The sequence below is a fragment of the Opisthorchis viverrini genome (genome assembly GCF_000715545.1).
Source record: "Opisthorchis viverrini unplaced genomic scaffold opera_v5_144, whole genome shotgun sequence".
NCBI classification, from domain to species: domain Eukaryota; kingdom Metazoa; phylum Platyhelminthes; class Trematoda; order Opisthorchiida; family Opisthorchiidae; genus Opisthorchis; species Opisthorchis viverrini.
The window spans coordinates 865,167-889,647 of NW_008751800.1; the positions used below are offsets into that span (position 1 = coordinate 865,167).

A 24,481-nucleotide genomic window follows, 5' to 3' on the forward strand; every position below is an offset into this window, starting at 1 on the left:
AATCATCGGTGAACGAAACTGTGGCAGCTACAACCAGGTTACGACCAGTACGCGGTTCTTACAGCTGACAATGATGATGATGATGATGGTTCGAACCCAACCTCGATATCTCGACCACATCTATGCTTGAATGATGATGATGATGATGGTTCGAACCCAACCTCGATATCTCGACCACAGTCTATGCTTGGGAAACTTATTAGTATCTCAGGCATAATGCTTTCTTACGGCAGTGGAGCATCAGTACCAACATTGATGTTGCTGTCTTTGATGATGGCGATGATGATGCTGGTGCTTCCTTCCGGTGGCATTCTAGCTAGGCACCGTAACGACGGTATAACCGAACATTTACCATAATTTATTATCGATGAAAGAACGGCTTGTTGAATTAAGCACTTTGGTGGCAAAGGGACCTCTTTAGCATACTTGGGGTTGTCTTGAGATCATGTTTTTTACGGCTGTGTGATTGTGCGTCTAGTGGGTTCACCGACACTTAAAGTTTCCATTAAAGCACCGAACCATTTGTAGTTTTGGTGCCTACCACAACATAGTCAACTAACCTTAACGGCGTCAGGCTTGGACAATCCTCTTATTCTGAGAGGCATCCATATTCCGTACACAGAGTGGAACCACATGTCGTTAGGCTTCCACTAGGGAACAAATTTCCAAACAACCATTTTGGCATTTACATATCGCGCAACCCCGCAGGTACCAATATAGTCAGTTATAATCTGTACAAGACATGATACCATACTGTCCACAAAATGAGGTTTCTGGCCTCCAGCGTCTCGGGCTTAAGAGACGTTGCTTAGGCTCGTTTACGTTTCCAGTATTATATAATAATAATGAACTCAAGATGGCTCAATGGTTAAAGTGCGAATTTACTGACCAAAAGAGTCTTGGTTCGAACCCAACCTCTGCATCCCGATGGCTCATATCTAGGCTTTGACAACTGGCGGTATCTCAGCCCTCGTGCTTGCTCCGGGTGGCATAGTAGCTGGTGTGTTGCAACCGAACGGTTATTATTATTATTTATCATTGTTATCATCAAAATACAATAATCATTCATCTCTATCACCCTTTTGGTGCTTTTGTGCCATGCCACCCGAAGGAAGCACCAGTGCCGTTTCCGTAAATACGGAACTTCTGGCCCACTTGAAAAAGAAACTCTCGATCTCCATACCTATCTCAATACAAATTTACCACTGCCTTATTTGCTTACCCACAATACTGGGATTCATTTTTTTCTGGTTGTCCCTGTTCAGCGTTTCTGAGTCTTTGGCAGCTGTTTTCCATCAAATCATCTTATGGAGTGAACGCAACGCTCGAATCTGCCCACACATGAGTCTACAAGCTTCTCATATATCTGCTTTTTTTTCTCCTCAGATTTTGTCCGAAATGCATTCTTCTGGTGACATTGCTGGCTTGTTCAGGCGTATTTGCAAAGCAAGCCCGGAAAAATCGGAGGCTTTAGCTGCGATCGACGTGTTAACACGTGTGCTTCACGACTCCCATGTCTCAACGGTTCAAGGACTTCATGATGTACTGAATACCGCAATTTTGGAGATGACAGAAGCCGATCACACCTATTTATGTGTTAAGTCTGCTTGTGAACTATTCCAACGGTTCATTACCTTGACGATATCGGATGCTCCGGATGACTTCAATCGGTGCAAACAAGTACTTCAAGAACGCGCGGATATGTTTTTGAGAAAGGTTTGTAAAGCATCTAAAGTATCTACAGATGTATTTCTGTATCTTTGTTGGTGAACCCACATATTTACGTCTCTGGGCTGGTGCCCCAGGGGTTCGAACTCAGGTTCGAGTTAGTCAATTCCACCAGGCTACTTGGACTCATCTTTGGGGGATCATCACTCCCGCTCAGTGCGTTTCCAAAATACTACGACGAACCTGAAATCTGATTTTTTGACTCGCTTTGTCATTAGAAAACTTGTTCATTGTATAGCTACCGAACAACGTAGAGAATTTCAGATGCTACCGGGTGGCTGAATCTTGACGAGCGACCGAGAAGCTTCAGGTTCACTCAAAATGACATCCTTAACCTCTGTTTACACCCTGTCAGATGCATTCATTTAAAAGCACGGAGAGTTTTCTATTCCTGATAAAGTATAGTCAACTATCTTGGAATCTTGCGAAGAATCGTACATGTGTTTTCTCATTTTTTTGAATAAAGTTCCGTGTAGGAGCAACGGGTCACTCGTTATGGGCAAGTTTACCTGCGATTTGTCAGGCGCGCTGTTCAATACCGTTTTTGTAAGTATGGTTTTAGTCGACTCCTTGAAGACTTCATAGTTGCTTTGCGATTCATTAGATGAGGGCACACGTTTCCCAGGAAAGGCTTATTCTCAGCAGATTCCAGCAGCCAAATCCCTGAAAATTATAAAGATTGCAGTTGTTGATCGTGATTCTGAACGTCTCCGGTCCAAACGCAGTGATCTTTTCCACTAGGAATAACTGTTGTCTCGATGAAGGCCTTTCATCTTGAGAGGGATGATTACTAACAAACAGCCTCCACTTACTATGCTTGACCACTCGAAGTTCAGTTAGGTGTGGGTGTCAATGCTATCTTCCCAGGATTTAGTAGCGACCATCCCAGATATTCTATATCTACATGCATCTGAGTACCAGTATGGTGAATCATTTTAATGGCTGTCAGCCCCGTCATGTCGAGTGACCAGCTACTAGACTGCCTGGCTTCGCTCGAACAATGGATGAATATATATGCAAAGTAAAGACTTTTTTCCTATGTAACAACAAAAGGTCTTGTAAATGTCAAATGTTGGGTGACACTTGAGTTATTCTGCGTCGTTTACTTCCATATTCCGCTGAGTTCAGTCAGTTCCGCTCAGTTTGATAGTCGTAAACTTTGTATGTATGTGCGGGGTTCAGATTGCCTCAGCTTGTGGCAGCGGGTAGTGTAGGATATATGGGGTACAGAACACAAGTAGTAAATGAAAGAACAGTGGGTCGTTGATTAAGAAAAATGGAATGGATAGAAAAGCGCCACTTGTTTCGTAGCGTCCTCATGTCGGTGAGTGCCTCAAACCAGTTATATAGTGGATCCCTCGCGGGCGACATGCAGTAATGCAGTCAGGGCCGTTTGTCACGTTTTTCACGCCCTGCCTGTAGGCCGCGCACTGTCAACATTGTGTTATCTTCCAGTAAAGATGTAGCTTAGGAAGCTGCTCACTGTAAGGTGGTCGATCGCCTGAAATACGGAGCACATAATCGAACCAGTGTAGTTGGTGCATATGAATTGGACACGCAGTTGTTTTGTTGCCAAAACCATCCGGTATGTTGCAGCACTACCAATGCATGTTACAATGATGCACGTGCAATGCTTTGAAGGCATCGATGGTCACAGACATCCCAATCTACAAAGCATAGCAGCCAGGCTTCACAACCGTAAAGCAAGACTGGACACTGCCGCGCTGTAGACTCTGCTTTTCACCGACAGGACAATGTCACTTAGACTGAAGGATGCAGAATTTGAGGAAAAATATGATGGACCTTGGAGATTCAAGCATACACTTCGTCAACAGTGATGCAAATACCCTGCCAAATAAACTATCCGCTATGTCCACTGGTTCTAGTGACATGGCCAGATTTCGTTATGTACCCAGCCAGTCTTGCAATAGCACTTTTGTTTGAAGCTGTAAAGCGCATACCAAACCCCTGGCAACGTCATCATTCTGATTATTAAGTATATTTTCGATCCAGATGTAGTCTGAACCAGGTGTAATATTATATGCATAATCAGACCTTTTATATCTTTTCCAGGACCAAATTACAGTGTAGCGGATAATTTGATATACTTTCATAAACAGAGAACCTCCTTGCGGGGATAGCAAGACGCTTCTGTGATATTTTTTCCTCGTAACGAGGATGAGTAGTAAAAATTGTATCATATGGCATTTTACTCGTTTCCCAATGTTTTGAACACTTTTGATTGCACGATGGAATGTGCTTCATCTGGACTGAATGCGTCAGATAATCAGTATTCCGGTATATCCAGAACTGACTCCCATGTGCACCGTAGAGAACTTATATGGTTGTCATGAGTCCCCGGCGTTTATTATGAACGGGTAGATTATATGCCACTTGGGATCGGCAAGATACGAGAATGTGTCGCCAAGCTGCAGCCTTGATTTATTTGCCATGCATGTATGACCTACTTCGTTGTTAGTATCCTTCGCTTGTGATGGGGTTCTCTCAGCTGCCGTTCGACCGATCAATGACCTAGGCGGTTTTGTTGAATCTGTATCGATCACTAGATTGTCTCCTTGGTGTTTTCTCGTTCGCTAGTTTCACATCGACAGCAAAATCCTCGGTAATATGATATTTTGTCGGACTAGATAGTTGTATATATCGTTGTATATATATATATAATATGTGTATATATATATATATATATGTATGTATATATATCGTATCGTTGTATATATCGTTCGGACACTCTACATTGGGTGGTACCCCTTTTTGGGGGACTCCTTAGTTTCATCCTTAATCATACCCATCAGAAACAGCAACGTCAGTGTTGATGTCACTGGTGCTTCAGTCGATCGCCTGAAATACGGAGCACATAATCGAACCAGTGTAGTTGGTGCATATGAATTGGACACGCAGTTGTTTTGTTGCCAAAACCATCCGGTATGTTGCAGCACTACCAATGCATGTTACAATGATGCACGTGCAATGCTTTGAAGGCATCGATGGTCACAGACATCCCAATCTACAAAGCATAGCAGCCAGGCTTCACAACCGTAAAGCAAGACTGGACACTGCCGCGCTGTAGACTCTGCTTTTCACCGACAGGACAATGTCACTTAGACTGAAGGATGCAGAATTTGAGGAAAAATATGATGGACCTTGGAGATTCAAGCATACACTTCGTCAACAGTGATGCAAATACCCTGCCAAATAAACTATCCGCTATGTCCACTGGTTCTAGTGACATGGCCAGATTTCGTTATGTACCCAGCCAGTCTTGCAATAGCACTTTTGTTTGAAGCTGTAAAGCGCATACCAAACCCCTGGCAACGTCATCATTCTGATTATTAAGTATATTTTCGATCCAGATGTAGCCTGAACCAGGTGTAATATTATATGCATAATCAGACCTTTTATATCTTTTCCAGGACCAAATTACAGTGTAGCGGATAATTTGATATACTTTCATAAACAGAGAACCTCCTTGCGGGGATAGCAAGACGCTTCTGTGATATTTTTTCCTCGTAACGAGGATGAGTAGTAAAAATTGTATCATATGGCATTTTACTCGTTTCCCAATGTTTTGAACACTTTTGATTGCACGATGGAATGTGCTTCATCTGGACTGAATGCGTCAGATAATCAGTATTCCGGTATATCCAGAACTGACTCCCATGTGCACCGTAGAGAACTTATATGGTTGTCATGAGTCCCCGGCGTTTATTATGAACGGGTAGATTATATGCCACTTGGGATCGGCAAGATACGAGAATGTGTCGCCAAGCTGCAGCCTTGATTTATTTGCCATGCATGTATGACCTACTTCGTTGTTAGTATCCTTCGCTTGTGATGGGGTTCTCTCAGCTGCCGTTCGACCGATCAATGACCTAGGCGGTTTTGTTGAATCTGTATCGATCACTAGATTGTCTCCTTGGTGTTTTCTCGTTCGCTAGTTTCACATCGACAGCAAAATCCTCGGTAATATGATATTTTGTCGGACTAGATAGTTGTATATATCGTTGTATATATATATATAATATGTGTATATATATATATGTATGTATATATATCGTATCGTTGTATATATCGTTCGGACACTCTACATTGGGTGGTACCCCTTTTTGGGGGACTCCTTAGTTTCATCCTTAATCATACCCATCAGAAACAGCAACGTCAGTGTTGATGTCACTGGTGCTTCACCACCATAATTTTGATTTAATTATATTTGAAGTCCTGAAATGAGGAAAGGTAGGAACCTGATGCTGACCTACATTAAATATTCTGAGTATTCTAAGTATTCTATACACCAAAACGCTCAATCAGATAATCTGGAAAGAAACTGATAGCACGAGTGCTACTGACATCGATCAGCCACCACTAATTGCAACGTCCCTAGCCGAGGGCAAGGAAGGTCATGAGGACTCCATTCTGGAAGGTGGACCTCATCGTAATCTATTTCACACCTTCCTTCCAAGTCACATTGTCTTGGCAGTATTCCAGCCCTCGTGCCTCCTTCCGTTAGCATAGCAGCTGGACACCGAAAGGGTACTACAGCTGAACGATTTTTTTATCGGTAGATGATGTTTCAGCCTGCTTATCACATCCCAGATCCACCGTAGTTGTTATTGCTGAATGCTTTCCGCCACCTAGGTACCTGCTGCACAACCAAATACCTGTTTTCTGATCACCTCGTCACAAATTTGTGGACGCCATCCGGTACTAACTGTGTCGCAGTGACATATTTGCTAGAATGATTTATGCTTTCGAAATTTTGGCAATAACTTCGTCATACACATTTCCGCCAGAGATAACACAACTACCGACCTATGTGGAATTCCCCACAACTTTCAGTGCTTCTCTTTGGATTGCACCGATCGTGTTCATTGACTGCAATTTGTGAACTTTGGAGTTCTCATATTATACAGAATGATACAGTCCACATCGCCTATCTGTCAATTCCATCTCTGTTCATCTGCAATCCATGTAATTATTGCCCAACTGACACGCCAACTGGTTGTGGAAAAGGGCTCAAGTTCACCAGTACGATGACGTCTTTTGTTTTCACATGGGCCTCCATGACGCTTATCACTAACTTGTGATCTTATGTAGCATGACATATATGAATAAAACTCAAAACTTGCTGTTCAAAACAAACTTCCCCCTATACATTTATTGAGTGCCTTATAGTGTTTGGTTTCGGTCGTAATAGCTTCTCGCGCAATCACCTAATGTTTTGTAATTTTTCCGCGTTTTCCTGTATAGAATCTTAAAATGTCGTCTATATTCCTCGTTCGCTCATTGCGGCTCCTGAGCAGAGGCTGCGGAAGTACATAGAAGCAGTAGGTGGTTGTAATGGTATTTCATACACCGTAGAACTTCTGAATCAAAACAAGTTATGTTCCAATTCCAATATCCCGAGGAACTGCCAAACTGCACAGAAAACTCACTCTTCCCCCAAGCCACCACCATTCTGGATGTCATCTATTCTACAATACTCTGCTGAACGTACCACCTACATCACTCTGGGAAGCTACTGGTCAGGCTGACTTTGGGTTTGTTTGTTCACACCTGCCCAACCGTCTGTTAGGCATTACTCAGGCCGATTCTATGTTTTTCGTAGAAGCAATGTTCCTATTGGCTGTCACTCAATCGAATCGACCGCTCATATCCGGCTTTTTCACTTTCATCGACTGGGTCACACAAGACCATTATTGATTCATAAACGTTTTTCGTCCGAAGGCCGAATGTGTCTGCGTCCATCCTGCTGTCACCGAAACTGTATGGAGTCAGTATCAACCGATTCCTCGTTGATTGCGTAACTACGTCATACTATGTTTCGATCCCTTTCCAGCCCACCATTTAATGCGTCGTCCAAACTCTGTGAAATGAATTTTGAAAGAAATCTTTCAACGCAGGAGACACTTTTGTTCCGATGACTGGAATAATTGGGCGTGGTCGGCATAGGAATTTCATTCCTCTTGAAATACTCATGTGGTCTTTTCATTCGAGCAAAATTTTGATACACGCAAACGAATTTCCAGCAATGCATTTTCGAAACCTATTTTGTTGCGCTTGAGTGTGTGGCAGTACCTACATTCTTTACGATAGGATTGTTAAGAATGAGTCTTGATATTTTAAAGTATCTGTCTGTCGGTAACAACCAGTCCATAAGTTTTTTTCTTGTGCATGAGCTGCTTTCCTCCATCACCACTGATATGGGGACAATGCTTGAATGTCATATTGCGCAAACTTACAGCAAAATGCCAGCTTCTCACCAACCTGAAACACAGTGCGGTCCCGTTTTGTTGTGGTTGACAAATTGATGTTGTAACTCATTCAACTCACCTTGGAATTCTCCAGTCGAAATGCGGCATTCGAGCATAAAGGGTACTGCGCATTTGTCAGAACTGTAGCAACTGGTACTTTGTAAATTGCTGTCCTTTTCGACTGCATCAAATCCAGCAATGAAGCCGAACAAATTTTCATCGTCCTTGCCAGGCGAGATGAATTAACTGTCAACAATGGGGAAAATTCAGTTAGTAAGCAAAACGCTTCAGTCTATTCCTTCTCTTCAGAGTCAAAACACCACTTCCGGCACCAACTGTGGCTCAGTCGTTCTAAAGCAAAATGCAAGGGGTTTTTAAGGCCTGGAAAGAGGTCGATGTGTTCGCCGTCGTGTTGTTTCTGATCGTGGAGCATGTCAGCCTTCTGCTTCCCAGGGATCGTTGCGTGGCACTTGGCTGTCGAGCCGCACATTTTCGACAACCATCTGGGTCTCATTCAGTTTCTACTTACCATGAGCTTCAAATGTAGTATTTCACTGCCGTACAAGCATGCCAGTTATGTGTACTTTGCACGTCAACCTGGTGATGAAGTACTGAAAAGGATTACCTGCCTCAGTCGTCTGTTCTTGATGTAGAGTTGTTGATTTTTATGCAGATGGAATATGCACAGTCGCGGTAGTGACCCTTTGGTTAGAGGCTTTTGGTGATTCTGGGAGTTGAACTGTCTGACCATCACATTTCGCCTAAAAATTTCCGAGTATCTCTTGAGTATTGATGTATACTGATCACGACACTGTCACTTTTCTGTGTGGCTGAGTTAGACTTATTGATCCCGCCTTGGGCATGCCACTTGGGGTTAATTCCTTTTGGTCGATACTTCCAGTTATCCTCCAGTGTAATAAGTGCATTCGTAGATCAGCGGGTTGTCAACGAATAGCCGGTTTACCTTTTTGCGCGCGAGATGGGTCCATTGAACAAGTTAACTCGCTAAAACAACATGCTGCTTCGGTTAGCTCTGCACACCTGATTCTAGATAGGTAGGGGATAATTCTTTTTGGCTATCCAGAGGTCATCAACGTTGTGAGTAAGAACCGTCTGTTGGTCCATATATGCCCTGCTTTAATGCACGCCGCGCTGGTGGCACTAGATGTTTGCCATTTTTGTACATGGTAATTTTCGTCTCCCGGTGAATTCAACCGTCACACCGGTGTTCGGATCCTTTTTTTATCATTGCTGTATTACCCGGTTGTAGTCGCCAGTGACCTCAACACCTGTGCTCCAGTACTGTTGATCATCTCTGATTAATTCTTTCACTTCGCTGTATCTACCTATTAAGTAGTTCCTTGTGCAACTAACTTTACATTTGTAGTTAGTATTAACCAACTACTGAGTCCCTTATAGCATCTACTAATGTTTCATGTGCCAACTTTTCGGAAATCGGTCAGAACTTCGTTTTGCCGGTTATTTGCTGAATCTGACTAGCTCCCTAATTGCTCATCTTTTTTTCAATTTCCATTTGTGTTGTCAATAAAATCTCTCATTTCCCCTCAATTAGATTGGTGCCTGTAAGCGGCAAATTGCGGAAAATTTCCTCAACCTTCTGCCAGACGGAGGGTGTATACTGGTACATTCCTATTCACGAGTTGTACTCTCAGCTTTGGAAGCTTATGCGGCTTCAAAAAGCAACATGTCAGCTACAAGCAACCTCAGTAGCAGCCGACTGCATTGTTATGTAACCACATGTGCTCCACATGAGTCAGGCCGCAAAATGACCAAAGAACTTGCCAGACTGAAAATCCCGTGCACTCTTATTCCTGATTTGTCAATCGGTTATTTGATGCCGCGTGTCAGTTTGGTACTGATGGGAGCGCATGCTGTCGTCGAAAGCGGCGGCGTTCTCAACGATCTCGGGTCATCCACCGTAGCGATGATTGCTGCAGCATTCGGCAAGCCGGTCTACGTACTCGCCGAGTCGTTCAAATTTATCCGTGCTTTTCCTCTGGATCAACATCACATCCCATCGGAGCTAAAATACTCTTCTGGAATTTCGCCTGCTTGTTCACCACTCAGAAATCTGAAAATGACAGATGCTCTTGAGGAAGACGAAGTTGAAGACGCGGAAGATGATTTCCCTGAATTACATACCGCTTGGGCTCGAGTTAATGAACATCGTGTACAGACGATTGAGCGAACGATGCCAATCACCGACTACACAAACCCCTTCTATATATCTTACCTCGTTACTGATTTGGGCGTACTTACTCCGTCCGTTGTAAGCGATGAGTTGATCAAGTTGTACCTGTGATATTTCCATGTCAATACTAAAAAATCTTCCACATACCTTATTCTTTTCCTTGCCTTATCCCGTTCGATTCCTGCAAACCACGTGTTTATCTTTTTCACTTTTCAGTGGTAGCAAAATGCCTCCACGTCAGCATTTTCAGTGCCGGTCCTGGGTCAGTCTGACTCCACTGTTTCTTGTATCATTTCACTGTGTTGTTTGCGTGGAGCTGCGTCCGCCTGATTCGGACTACAGTCGCTTTCCGGAGCTGTCGTTTTCGAATCAGTTACTTTCAGGCCCACCTTCGATGCCGACGGACCGCAAAAAGTCCCCGTTACTTCTGTTGCTTCTTGATAGTTTTCGCTGGGATTTGCTGGACCATTTCGCCAAACGAACGAATCGCACCCTAAGGGGTTTCGACAGGCTCATCACTGGTGGTGGTTACATGAAACAGGTTCGGCCGGTTTTCCCTGCTGAGTGCCATCCAAATATCATGTCCCTCCTTACTGGTAGGTTGCTTCATGAGCAGTATGTTTCCATGTGTGTGGATTTTTAGTCACCTTTTTAGTTGAGTCCGAAATCCAAGCGTCTTCTACGAGGATATCGGGATTGTGCACATCTCTATGTTGTGTCTAACCAAATATCCAGCTTGTTTGTTTGTTACGACAACTGCCAACCCAATAGCAAATTGTGCGTACACTTCACACTCACAAAACTTCTGAACCTAACTGTTCCCAAAAAACGAGCCTGTAAACGTCTCGACTTTTTAGTAAAGACTGTCCAAAGCCTTTGCAGGATTAACCAATCGGATGACTTCATCTCGTTTTGTCTTAACGGTCAGGTTGAACGCGTGTTTGATTCCCTCAGTTGTTCACACGGACGAATGCTGCTGTCGAAAGTCAACATCCATTTTCTGGTATATGCTTAAGACTGCGATATCCACATTTCTCCAAGAAGTTATAATTTTCCAAGCGCAATAATTTTCCTTCAGGTTGCAGACTATTTCGTTGCATTGTGAGGGGGATTGTCCAAAAAAGAACTGCATATTTAGGGTATTGCTTCAATTTCCGTGTTTTTCAGGTCTCTATCCGGCAGAGCATGGCATGCTGTTTACAAAGATGTATGACGAACGTCGTAATCGATCCATCGGATTCATGGAACAGGATGTGCATAGCCCCACTCCAGATGTGAAGACAAAATTGGCGAAGGTGAGTGGGCTCTTACGTATTTCTGATCCAATCTATTCGGTAGGTTTTCTGGTAATGAACTGTGTCAATGGTCATCATGATTGTCGACAGCATGATATCACTAGATTCAACGCTGATGTTCCATTGTCGTATTTATCAATGATAGTGTGAGGAGATTCTGTAGTTCAATTCAATGGACATCCCCTCCTGTCAGTGAAGCTGTTCTATGCTGAAAAGTCGATGGGCATGGTCTAAGTGAGAGCTAATCACACTACTGGTCAGCCGCTCGTGGTCAAACGGTTAATTGTTCAAACCACGAGCCAGGTGCTCGTTGGGTTTCGTGACGCGCACACTACTAATGATTCCCAACAAGGGTGAAGCAACTTTACCATGCTTCTTCGCTTTTCGTCGAAGATAGGCTTCACTGACAGGAGGAAATTTCAATTGAACTTCATGTTCATGTCCATCACTTCGTGGCTAGTCTGCATAACAACTATATCGTCTTTGTAATTGTGAGGGAAACGGTGCACCTGTGTCGCACACGTTTCCTTTTGATGTAGGCTGACCAATCGGACAAATGTCTTCATCCCCATCCGCCGTTGAGGGGGATTCCAGTGTACTCAATGTTGTTTGGTTGCTCTACACTATTCGTCTCCCTTGTTGATGAGTAATGCAGAAGGGCGAACCAATAGGCCATATGAGGATGCACTTATTGCGTCTGTTGCTTCGATAGTCACTAGGACGCCCTGGTGTCCCAGCCTGCCTAATGGAGCCTGTCTGTCACACGGTTCTGGCACGAGTCTGCATCATTCTTTTCTTGGTATATTAGTGTTGTCATCGTTTCTGCAGAAAGCTTTAGTTTGGGAAGAAAAAGGGTAGGTGGGGATAAAACGCCTAATTCAGTGATAAGTGCACCTCCAACATTCTGCCAGCCAATCTGTATAAGGCATTGGTATCGAATCTCATTCCCAACCGAACGTATGGATTGTCACAATGACCCCTTTCACAAAGACAGCAAGTACTTATTGCCCAGGCTTTCTGAAACTTCTCACGACAATACCTCATACCTTCGTGTAACGGCCACTAGGAAATTGTTAGGCGCAACTAATTCGGGTTATGTAAACATCCGTGTGTACACTCTCTCGGCCCTCAGGCTTCCTTCGGGTGCTCGGCAACTACACTCTCTCGGCCCTCAGGCTTCCTTCGGGTGACTCGGCAACTAGACACCGAAAGAGAGGTACAGCAGGACCATTTTTATGGTGCGTTCGTGAAATCAGCGTGTAAGTAACGCATGTGTGAACCTACTTCCTACCTTGTCGCTTCGAAGGCTTTTCTGTTTTTGTCTCACTCCTACATTCTTATTTTCTTTCCTTGTATTCACAGCATGGCCGCATGCATGTGTACCACCTTCCATTCTGCGATAGTTTGGCGTCAGAGTGGACATCTTGTGAACCGCATGAACAATCTCAGCTCACACCGGCGAAGCTTGAGGAAACTCTGGGACGAGCATTGGAACGACTACGTAGTGGACAGTCAGATGTTACAGGTGAGTTTTTTCTACGCTTTTTATCATCATTCATTAACTCCAGTAACCGAGTTCAAAAGCGCTGCATCTTGCTTTTTATCATGCCCCCTTCCGTTTTTCAGTTGTTTACTACGACAAGCTGGATTACGTAGGTCATGAACATGGTCCATTATCAGACCAGCTCCTACTTTCACATCTTCCTGCACTCGATCACGTGATAGACCGGCTAGTGGATCAGCTGACTGAGGAGGCCGAAATTCGTCCGTATCTCGTTGTCACAGCGGACCATGGCATGACTGAAGTACTTGGCAGTACAGAATCCCTGGATCGACTGTTTTCAGGGTAAGGACAGTCTACTTTTTATTTGAGTGCTACATAAACAGCATAAAAGATTGCGATTCCATGAACTCTCGAGAGATTTGCTCTCATTGAGTTACGGTGATTGAACCAGAAGTTGCACTATTGTTTATTTTCTCAGCATCCCATGCTTTACGATTTGTGCACCCATTTTTGCACATTTTTTTTTACCGGTCCCTGCCATAGCCAGTGTATTTTTGCGCATATGATTGGGTAGACGATTTCTGCTCTCTGAGTCCCTGGTGTTGATAGTTGCAGTTCTGTTCAATGCTATCTGTAGGGAGTTTGATGGACAAACCGAAAGGAACCATCCACGACGTAGTTTGCACGGTTTTGTGGCAGCGCACCTATGCAAACACTCACGAATGCTGTCTTGCTAGTATTTTTCCTCACATTTGGTGCTTCAGACTCCTTTTGGAGTTAACCTCACATTTTTTTCGATGACGCATCCCACTACTAAAAACGGTGGAGCAAACATCATAATCTTGCTCACTGGACAGAGTAACAACGGCACCTCCAAACGTGCATAAGTATCGGTACTGAAGGCTGAATTAAATGTACTAAATGCACCAAATGCACTCTCTATAAACGGTGAGAAACTGGTTGCCTAGAAAAACGTTACGCACCATAGCAGAAAATTTCATTCATTTTGGAGCACAGCACGGTTTTAATGAAATTAACTTATTAGTTGATGCAAAATAATATGGTGTGTAAATCGTATGATGTTGGATGTATGCACTTATCGAGTAGAAGCCGGAGAAATTCGTCTGCATGTCTACGTGTTTCTCGTGCATTATTGACCTCGTTGAATACTTTTTCTCGTCTTGGTCTTTGAGTCAAAAGTTTTGCTTCAGGATCTTTAGCGTCCTGCTGTCTACGTTCACGCCTTTTGGCAGTATCTTAGCCTATACACAACGATGCCAATATAGTATGGCGGCTAGGTACTAGTGTTTATCACTTGTTTATTGTTGTTGTTAGCCCGGATCTCTCACTTCCATTTCGTTTAATGACTGCGTAGATCAGTACGCTGATGATGTGGCTCTACTTTCCAAGTGACTGAGCTGATCATCTAAATACGACTAACCGATTCTGGTCAATGGTTTAGACAGTGGGGCACCGCCACGATAATACGCACTTATGATATCACCTCGATCAGTAGCGGAACTTTTGCAACCGAACTGTCTAACTCCACGAGCAAGTCAACCACTTGGGCCATGAATATTACCCCTTGGCTGGTTGCCAGTGCTTAATTGCCTGTAGGTTGTCACCACGCGGAGTTGGAGAGAATGCAATGTAGCAAGATAATAAGCGCTCGCAGCGACAGTTTTTCTCTTATCCGCACTCCTGTATGAATCCAGTAAGGCAAACAGGATATCATCACTCGTGCTTGTTGAGGGAACTCATGATGGGTTTCGAAATTGGCACATCCTCGCTGAATGGGTACAATGAGTGACCTGGTGGAAACGCAAAGACTGCTCGTGTTTGAATAGGAGCAAGTGAAACAAAGTAGATGGACTAGAATCACATACTCTTGGGTTTATAGCTCACACTCTTATCCACAAGCTGTTTCAGGTTAAACTGTGTTCTCAGTCTCCTTGTTTCTTACCAGACCGAACCTCATCTGCTTTCAAGTTTTCTCCTCAACGTACACATGCGTATTTGTGACACCGAAGTTTCCACATCGGATTCATTCACCGAGTCATCATCGTCATCGCACACAGCAACAGCCGTGCCATGATAAGATTTCTAGTTGAGACGTTCATGGTTGTTCGCTGGCTGGGCACCCACAGCTAGATAGGAGACCATTTTCATCACCTTTATTGACTGACGAACCTGGTATGGGACACTCTCCGGGTGTCAAAGTGAAATCCCTCAGTATCGCTCAGTGAGTTATAGAGGTACACAAATCGTCACACTGTCACAGCGAGATTTACAAGGGCTGCCTTTCAAATTGAATCGTGGAGCCGCAGCATAGCGCTATTTGTCTCTGAGAAAGGCCGGTGAGTGTTGGATCTTGTTAGTCCCATGAGTTTTATTTCATGCAACTCAAGAGGACAAGACACCGATCCAGCCCATTAAAATTAGGCATCGTGTGCATGCCTGAGTTTATAGAGTAGAAATATTATTTTGATTTTCAATGTTCAACCATTCGTAGTTGTGTGGAAAGATTACTCTCTCGCCACATGTGCTTCAGTGCTGGCAGTTTTAGTCGTATTGAATTGTAGTCGTGGAAATCATACTCACGAAAGACTTGACAACACCATGGTGACCAACGGACGGTAAATGTTGCTTCAAGCGTTCAGCTACCCCCCCCCCTCCCCGGGATAAGTTCAGTTCAGCACCGTAATGAACATTATGGGGAATTGAATTGGAAAGAAAGCCTTTAGCTGTAGCACCCTTCCGGTGCCTAGCTGCCATGCCACCCGAAGGAAGCGCGAGGGCTGGGATACTGCCAGGTTGCCCAAGTCTAGACAGGGGAAGTCGAGAGGCAGGGTCGGGTTCGAACCACAGACCTTCCGATCAGTAAATTCGCGCTCTAACCACTTGGGCCATCTCGCCCCCGGAAAATTGAATTAGGCATGTGTGTTATGGTCCCACAGCATAAAGAGGATGGGACTCAACCAGAAAACTACTCATTATGGCATGACTGTTAAGATATTTTCGACTGCGATAGGCTGCTTTTCCATTGGTCGGTATCGTGACGCAAAACGAACACCATGCATTCCCGTGTGACAGCGTTAACCAAGCCACGTCTGAAGTCTAAATGTGACGCCGAAAAATTTACCACGCAGGCTTTAGGCGCACCCATTAGGTGAATTACAAATTAGTAGTCTCATGTCTTTAAATGAGAAGTCCAGGTTCACATAGAACAAACAGAGACAAGCCCAGATTTTAGTCTCTATCCTTGATAGATATAAGATGTTTTTTAAATGTCTCAAAACGTTTCAAGATTACTATATTTTGTCGCAGTCGTTCAGCTGTAACACTATTTCGATGCCTAGCTACCATGCCAGCCAAAGGAAGCCAGAGGGCTGGGATACTGCCAGTTTGCTCAAGTCTAGCTGAGAACAGTCGAGATACAGGGATTGGGTTCAAACCATAGACCTTCCGGTCAGTAAGTTCGCACATTAATCACTGAGCAGAATAACAAGGGTGAATAGGCCTGCGTGATAGATGATGCCCCTGTTTACGTCTCTTGTGTACCGGAATAGTATTAGATGTTCTACTGGCATGTTGCACGGAAATCAAAGTTTCCAACAGCGCGAGTTTTCATTGGAAAACTTGCGCGAAACGTCACAACGTGTGTATAAATGGGAGACGTTTTAACAAAAGTAGGGTCTCAACAAAAAGACCAGAGGGAGATTGCTGTCGTTCTTCCGAATCACCCTGTAATATGCCCACAAGGTAGGTTTCACGTTTTACGCACGAGGCCAGTGCTGCTTTCGCGCAACTCGGTTCAAATAGCCGGGAATCATGATCGCGTTCTCTTTGCCAACCAAATTTTGTACGCACTATCTCCAAGACTTCGCCAGTATTTTCCAAAAATTGGCTTCTCATCTTATCTTAACCAATCTGTCGTTACACTGCATAGCATCACCGTACGGGAAATGAGTAGTCCGTATTAGTGAAACGTACAGCTTTGTAGTGTACTACTCATTAGGTTGCTGAAAATCCGTCGACAGCCCACGACCGGTTTCGCCCTTTTGGGGGCTCATCAGGTGGGCGCAGTCACCGGGTTTCCATCAACCTTATGTTCTACTTTAAACCAACTTGCACGAAATTAGCGAATATAAACTCATTTGCAAACTAATTTGGTTTTTCGAGAGACTCACCTGGTACCCAGCTGAATCTCTCGTTGTAATGTTTTCAGGCAACTGAATGTGCTGCACCAAGCCGCCTCATGTTTCAGTCGCTGCGATATTCGAGATATCGCGATACATGTATATCTTTGTAATGTACTACTCATTAGGTTGCTGAAAATCCGTCGACAACCCACGACCGATTTCGCCCTTTTTGGGGCTCATCACGTAAGCGCAGTCCCGTATAGTTATCTATGGTCGATTCCGACTCATGGTTTGGTGACAATCTGCCTGCGTTCATAATCCCACCATGGAAGCAAGCGGTCTGAGGAAGCCCGCTGTCTACTCACCTCCGTGCCAGGTTTTCTGATGCGTTTTTTCCCATACGTGCATAAAACCTTCACACGCCATAGGCTGTTTATTTTAAAGTCTCCAAGCCTTATAGCAACGACGAGACATGGGATTTAAGCGTGGGTGTAACTGAAGCGGCTATTCTACCCAATATTGATCGAAATTGCCGATTACGTTTCCCTGTTCATGTCCCTCCATGTACGTGTGGTCACGTAGTCGCGCGTACCACGAGCACCTATTTTTAATCCATCCCGGAAGCTGCTTACTCCCACTGTTTCTGTTCCTACCGATCTTTTGTTCGCCTTTCTGTTTCGCCAGTGGGCTATTTCCGATCTGTCGAGTTCTCATGCTCCCTGCCATTAGAGTGTAGTTGGTTCACCAAGCTACGGTCCTCTGACACTTGTAGTAGACCAGCTCTAAGTTCCCCTTCTTGTCTCATTTTCTTTCCATCATAAGAGTTTGTTCAAATAAATTTGCTTGGCTGTACGGCAGTGAAGGTTTTGCTTTCATTGATCATGATGATGGTGGTGACACGCCTGATTACCACGGCCAATGTGTGTATACTTTCTGTTCTGTACGAATGTGTTCACAGCAGCTGATCGATTAGCAGAAATGAACGTTCTTTTGGAATTAAGGAATACCAATATTTCGGATCGCCTATAAGCTTGTTGTTGAATCAACACTTTATGGCGTATGAAGATCTGGTCCACACAGCTCTTCCCTGACCGGAGTCGTGATTACTGTCCTAAGATGATGGAAACTCATTGACGCTAGGACCTAATCTGATACCCGTGTGACCATCGCGTTCATCATAAGTGCATTTTAAAAAGTGAGCTCGATTACCGACTCATCCTTCTTGACTGAGATAGTGGGGTTATGAGGGAAGAACGAATATGTGGTTAAGGCGTGAGCTTAGTGACCAGAAGGTTCCTGATCCGAGCCCAGCCTCGGCATCTTGATTGCTCCTGTACGGGCTTTGGTAACCTGGTGAAAGGAGGAAGGCCTTCGCTGCGGAGTTATTTATTGGAAAATGCCAACTGACCAGTTACAGACTATTGAACAGGGAAGCAAAACTCTCATATGCATCTTGTTTACAAAAACTGAACACCCATCTTCTCATTGACGCGTCTTCCTGAACTTTCCTGGATATTCATTGACTGTTGCTCAAGTCCAAGCAAATGATACAAAGCAACTCCACAAATCCCGCAATAGATCTCCCTTTTCAAGAGACGCAAAGCGAATTTAGAAGAAGAAAACATACTACTCGCATGCCTCCCCATAAGTATTATCACCGTTACACTAGTAGTATCGCAGCCCTTGTGCCCTTCGTGCAGCTATGCACCGAAAGTGATGTCACGGCTGGACAAGTATTTTGCATTATTTATTAACTGTTTCCGTGGATCCTCATATTTTGGCGAGACTCAATCGAAACACTTGCGTGTGTCGAGAATAACCGGGTAGTCATTACTGAAATCCACTCGTCACATAGGTCAAGAAGTATTAATCTGTATGCTGAAACCTTGTAATCCACATCCAGTCCACATCTAGCCAGCTGAAAGTTGCCACAATAATAGTCCTGCTAATGACATCAATTCATGGAATAGAGTGCGCCGTATGTCCGATATGTACGAAAACACCACTTAGTTATCGAAACGCACTCATTTTCAAACAAATTTGGCTTTGTGGAACATTCAGCTGGGTTCCAGGTGAGTCTCTCGCTTGTGATGTTTTCAGGAAACTGAATGCACTGCACCAGGTCGCCTCATGTTTCAGTCGCTGCGATATTCGAGATATCGCGGTGCATGTATATAGGTAATGCACTACTCATAAGGATCGTGAAAATTCTTCGACAGCCCACGACCGGTTTCGCCCTTCTTGGGGCTCATCAGATAGGCGCAGTCCCCGAGTTTCTGTTAGCCTTATGTTCTACTTGAAGCCGGATTGCACGAACTCGGCGAAATACATTCGTTTGCAAATATGCTCTTGCAAAACCAAATTTGTTTGCAAATGAGTATATTCTGCTAATCTCGTGCAATTTAGTTTCAAGGAGAAAATAATGTTAACGGAAACTCGGGGACTGCGCCTACCTGGTGAGCCCCAAGAAGGGCGAGATTGGTCGTGGGCTGTCGAACAATTTCCATCACTTGGTTGTTTTACGGGCCTGCTGTGCGTTCACTATTGGTTGGGCTGCAGCTCATCCGTTTGTTTCGTTGCTCTAGTTCCTGAGTTGACATCTTTCGTCCTTCCGATTTCATCTTTTCTTTTCGGATGAGTGAATGTTTAATTGAAACTGTCATCACCAGTGTTTCAAGGCAATTTCATAATGACTCATGTGTTGCAAACGGTATATCTATATCAAAGGAGTGAGCACGGGTAGTGTCTTTTTGGAGGAAGTCTGCTGATTCCCGTCAGCGGGAATCACCTCTGAGAAGTGACCACTTTTTTTGAACTCTCGAAGCTTCTTTGAACTGTGAACACTCTATTCGAGAGACTACCTTCCAGGAGAGATCGTTTTTTGATCAGAATCTTCAGGTTGTTTCTTAGGAGCTTGATGAATATATAGGGCCGAACATTTTCAGCTGAAGTAAAACAAATACTATCTGACCCAGTCCAAATGTTGAATACTTCATTCAATTAAGGTAGTCCCCCAATTTATAAGAAACACTTTTGGCAGACACAATGTGACATTGTAAAGTTTTGTATCTGTAGCTTACAATAACGATGTGATGAAATTTGCGCACCTCGCTCTTTGCAGCACAGTGACCGGGTTTGGACTGTTGCAAGCTCGCCCATAACTATATGAACGTGTCCCGATGGTGTTACAGATCAGTTTGTGTTCGGGGTGTGTGCGCCGATCCTATAACCTGCACCATGCAGGTTACACAATATAGCAGTACTTCATTGTGTTATGACCGATAGTCAGATACCGTTTGGCTGTTTTCCTACGCATGCGTTGTTTTTGTTGACAACGTTCAGGTAATACGTTTGGTTTTCTGTTTGGTTTCCAGCAACCAACAACAACCACGGTAGCTCAGAGTTCAAAATGCTAACTGTGGCATTCTCTGTCCGAGGCCAAACCTAACCTAGTTGTTTTACTGAAGTGGGCAAAGGGAAATAGGTGTTTTAAACGTCATGCACTTGCAATACAGGTTGAAAGTGGTGAAAGTGAAACATGGCATTTGTTTTTCGCTTCTTATCCAAGTTCACCCGTTGTGATATAGGCAACAGCAGCTTAAGATTGATTCACCACGGTGCATTGGGATATCTTAGTCGTTCATATCTAGCACAATAACTTCAGACAACGCGAGTTATTGTTTTAAACAGCTCCATAGAGCTTAACTTTTATTCTGCTGCAGAAGCCTGCGCTGTGTCCATAATTACTCACCCATCACATGAGGGAACACACCTGTCGGGCAGGCACTATGCTATCCCCTGAAAATGGGCCCTAGAAGGGAAGTATTTACATAATTTGGAATTTGCGGACCATTGAGCTATCATGCGTTAATTCCTTCTATTCCGTCCTGAGGTAGTGAGACGTTCCAAAATTTTACTGCAAATCTCTGTTGATGTCGAGGAATTGCGTACTGACAGTGCCAGTGGCATCAGACATTTGGTATTACAATCCAGTTTATTGGTAAAGAATGGTAACTCTGTGGCAATTTCTCTCTCCGGATGGATTAATTGTCTCGAGTTTATATCGCAATGCTGAGAACGTTCCTCTTGTTATGGGAGAGGGTTCGCAACAGAAGACTCAGTTCCGCAGAAATTATTTCCTCAGATATCCCTGTGTGGAGAGGAAATATAGCCTCAAATAATCACTCGGATCCACCTACCTTGTCAGTGGCGGAACCATAGCTGTTTCGTTGAGTAGTCAACGCCTACATGCACACAGAGGAACCTAACAGCCACCATTAGATTTTGATTGTTTTCTCATCCATTTTTTTATGCAATTTGTGATTCTCGGCTCGATGGTCGTCAGTCCCTCAACGAGGACTGTTAAGCTTATAATTTTGGCTACTCACGAGTGGTCGCATAGTTTGCAGAACTTTTTGTCCATGCAGAACAATCGCTTTACGCAAATGCCTTTCTTCTTCAAAAGGGACATACCTTTTTAGCGAAGAGCTCCGTCCATAATCTCCTCTGACCTACCCTACTTTCTCTTCTTTTCCTTTCGGTTTTCCATAGCCACCAAGTCAAAAAAGTCATCAACCGTGGGAGCACTGTTTCCATATGGCCCCGTCCTGAGGAGCATGAGAAGGTGATTTTTGCGCTGTTGCTTGCCTCAACATCCTTTTTTTATATTATCCTTTGCATTCACTAAAAATGGTCCTGGAAGAGAAGAGTTAGCATCCGAATGTCATTTATTTTAAGGTAATCTGTATTTTGCAGACCGTACGTTCTAGAACTCGTTTGTAGTGTCCATTTTGTGAACTCAGGAGGGATTCCGGATGGTCAGAATCCGTGCACTGGGCTGCACCGTACCACGCGAAGAGACCTGATGACAACAAGAACCAATGGTAAATGGCTAACGCTACCGTCCAGTCTGTGTGGTTCGCCACTCCAATCCCATGCGTTGGGTTACCGGTCAACACATCGCATAATCGTGTTGATACGACGTACTGCGAAAACCTGCTCTTAACACTCAACCGCATTTTAGGGCATTCTGAGTTTACAAAAGACTGTTTTAATTAGTCCGTCGCTATTTGTTCTCCCCTACTCCTGTGTCCATTCAAAGCTTGTATCCGTGGATTCGCGGACTTGACTCATCTACATTTGCCGAATTACTCCCCATGTAACCGTTTTCCTGTTAAGGGTAGGGTTTGCATTCTCATCCATCACTCACTTATTCGTGCGTGGTTGCCCACAGTTTTGAATGTTTTTGGCTTGAGTTATCTTTTGCCCGAACTAATAAATCCAGTGACTACCTTGGTTGCTCCGTCAGTGATGTTGACACGTCTCTGTTTATTCTCCATTGACGACCTCAACGTTGGTAACCCCGCCACTGATCAGAATGAACGCGAAGCTTGATGCTTTTCTATTGCTTATTGTTTTCCTAACCTATACTCACGTCCTGTATCTTAACGGTGGCAGTCTACATATCCTGGACCCCTTCCTCACCACCATTAACCCCACTTACCCTACTTTCTTCTTCCACCTCATCTAACTCCTCGCCACCTATCCCCACGCTGTCAATACTATCGTTCCCGTCCTCATGGCGTGTTTCTTGGTGGTTCTCTTCGCCGGCTTGGTGTGCGTGAATCTCATATCCTTGGGAATGTCGCCACCTGTATATTTTCCGAAAGATTCACGGAAGTCCTTGCCCACAGCGTGCGTATGTTCATACCCTTGTGAACATTTTTCTCCTAGGTGGTTTGATCATACTGTCTTCCGTGTTGCTGCTAACAGAAATCACATGTATAAACGTTGGCCCAGTGATCTTTCCCTTTCCATCCATTCTGACCGCATCTCCTACAAGACTGTCATCGAAACTGCAAAACGCAAGTTCATCATACACAAGGCTGTTGAATGCATCGCATGGGACCTGTTACTTTTGTAAACTAACTAAAGTAATCGGCCATAAGTTTCGCACCCATTCATGACACTGGTGTCCTCAATTCAATTTCCCATAACAGAAATAGTATCTTCGTGTATCAAAACTCTAAAGTCGCTCCTCCTTTTTCCATACCTTTCCATCACCACACCACAGTACTTATCATTTGCACGCTGAGCGTCCACCACAACGCTTTTCGGACTCAGTAGTTAAGGCGCGAACTTACTGATCAGAAGGTTAGTGGTTCGAGCCTAACCCCGGCATCTCGACTGCTCCTGCCTAGGCTTGAACAACCTGGCACTATCTTAACCCTCGTGCTTCTTTCGGGTGGCATAGCAGCTCAGTATCGAAAGGGTGCTATGGCTGCAGGATTGTTTATTTTTGTTTTCACTTCTACTAATCTCTCACTGGGTACCTTCGAGTGTCACATTTACAGCTGTAAGTTTAACGGGATTCTGTTTCTAATGTGGATAGTTTTTATGCCAAGAGTGCGCCTTCTGCAAAATGTGTGATAGTCTTTTGGAGGACACTTGTCCACCGCTAAAGACTAGTGATGTGATGCTTGCTATACCGTTTTTCTCTTCCAGATTCTACTTAGGCTCAGCTCACCCCGGATCAAGCGGTTCTCGATGTACTTGAATGAGAGCATTCCAGCTGAGTGGCACTCTGGGGGCACCTTGTTTCCCCCTATTTTGCTGGTTGCCAAACCTGGTTTTGTCTTCATCTCAGAGTTTTGGCCTCTGGATCTGAGTCATACCAACCTCTCCTCACTGAAGGGTGCTCATGGCTACGATACAACTCATCCAGATATGCACGTACCACTGTTCTTGTTCGGACCTCGCATCAAGCCGTCCTCGTTATATCGAGGTATTCCAGTTGATCAACTGTATTCGCATCAACTGATTGCTTCACTGAGCACATTACGACCAGCTCTCCAAAGTTCAGAAGCACCCTCAAACTCTGTACCTTTTCAGTTAGGTGACTCAAGATCCTCTGTTTTCCAGAATGGTTTGTTTATTGCCACTTTGACCACAATCATTTGTCTCCTCTGTCTCGTGGTTCTTCTGTTCAGTATTACGTTCGTTTGCCGTTCGGCGCTGCACTTCTGTACTCCGTTGCTAGACGTGGAAGAAAAGTTAATTCAACCAGAGGGGAATCTTGCCTAATGTGTGTGTGCGCGCATTTACGATTATTCCAAATCATCATAGCCTTTCTAGTCGTTTTCGGACCTAATCTGACAGTCTTATCATTGTCGCCCTGGTTCTGGTTAAGATGCGGCTTTTTGCCCTTCTCACCTTGTCGAATTTTGCTCTAAATTGAGTTTAGTCTCGTTTTTTGTTCATTAGTTATTACTTCCCCCCTCAGATTTGTTCTGATTGCATTTTTCAAAACCACCCGATCTCTTTGACAGATA

At 44.2% G+C, this 24,481-nt stretch overlaps 1 protein-coding gene across 1 annotated transcript; it reads left to right on the plus strand.

Moving 5' to 3' along the window:
• Positions 1-1,382: 1,382 nt before the first annotated feature.
• Positions 1,383-24,233, plus strand: T265_14110 (hypothetical protein; the record flags this gene model as incomplete). Its single annotated transcript, XM_009172080.1, has 7 exons — positions 1,383-1,716; positions 9,571-10,287; positions 10,460-10,805; positions 11,377-11,504; positions 12,867-13,029; positions 13,131-13,350; positions 23,672-24,233. The coding sequence occupies 7 exons, from the start codon at positions 1,399-1,401 to the stop codon at positions 24,231-24,233; spliced, it is 2,454 nt and encodes an 817-aa protein (XP_009170344.1).
• Between the last annotated feature and the right edge of the window lie 248 nt (positions 24,234-24,481).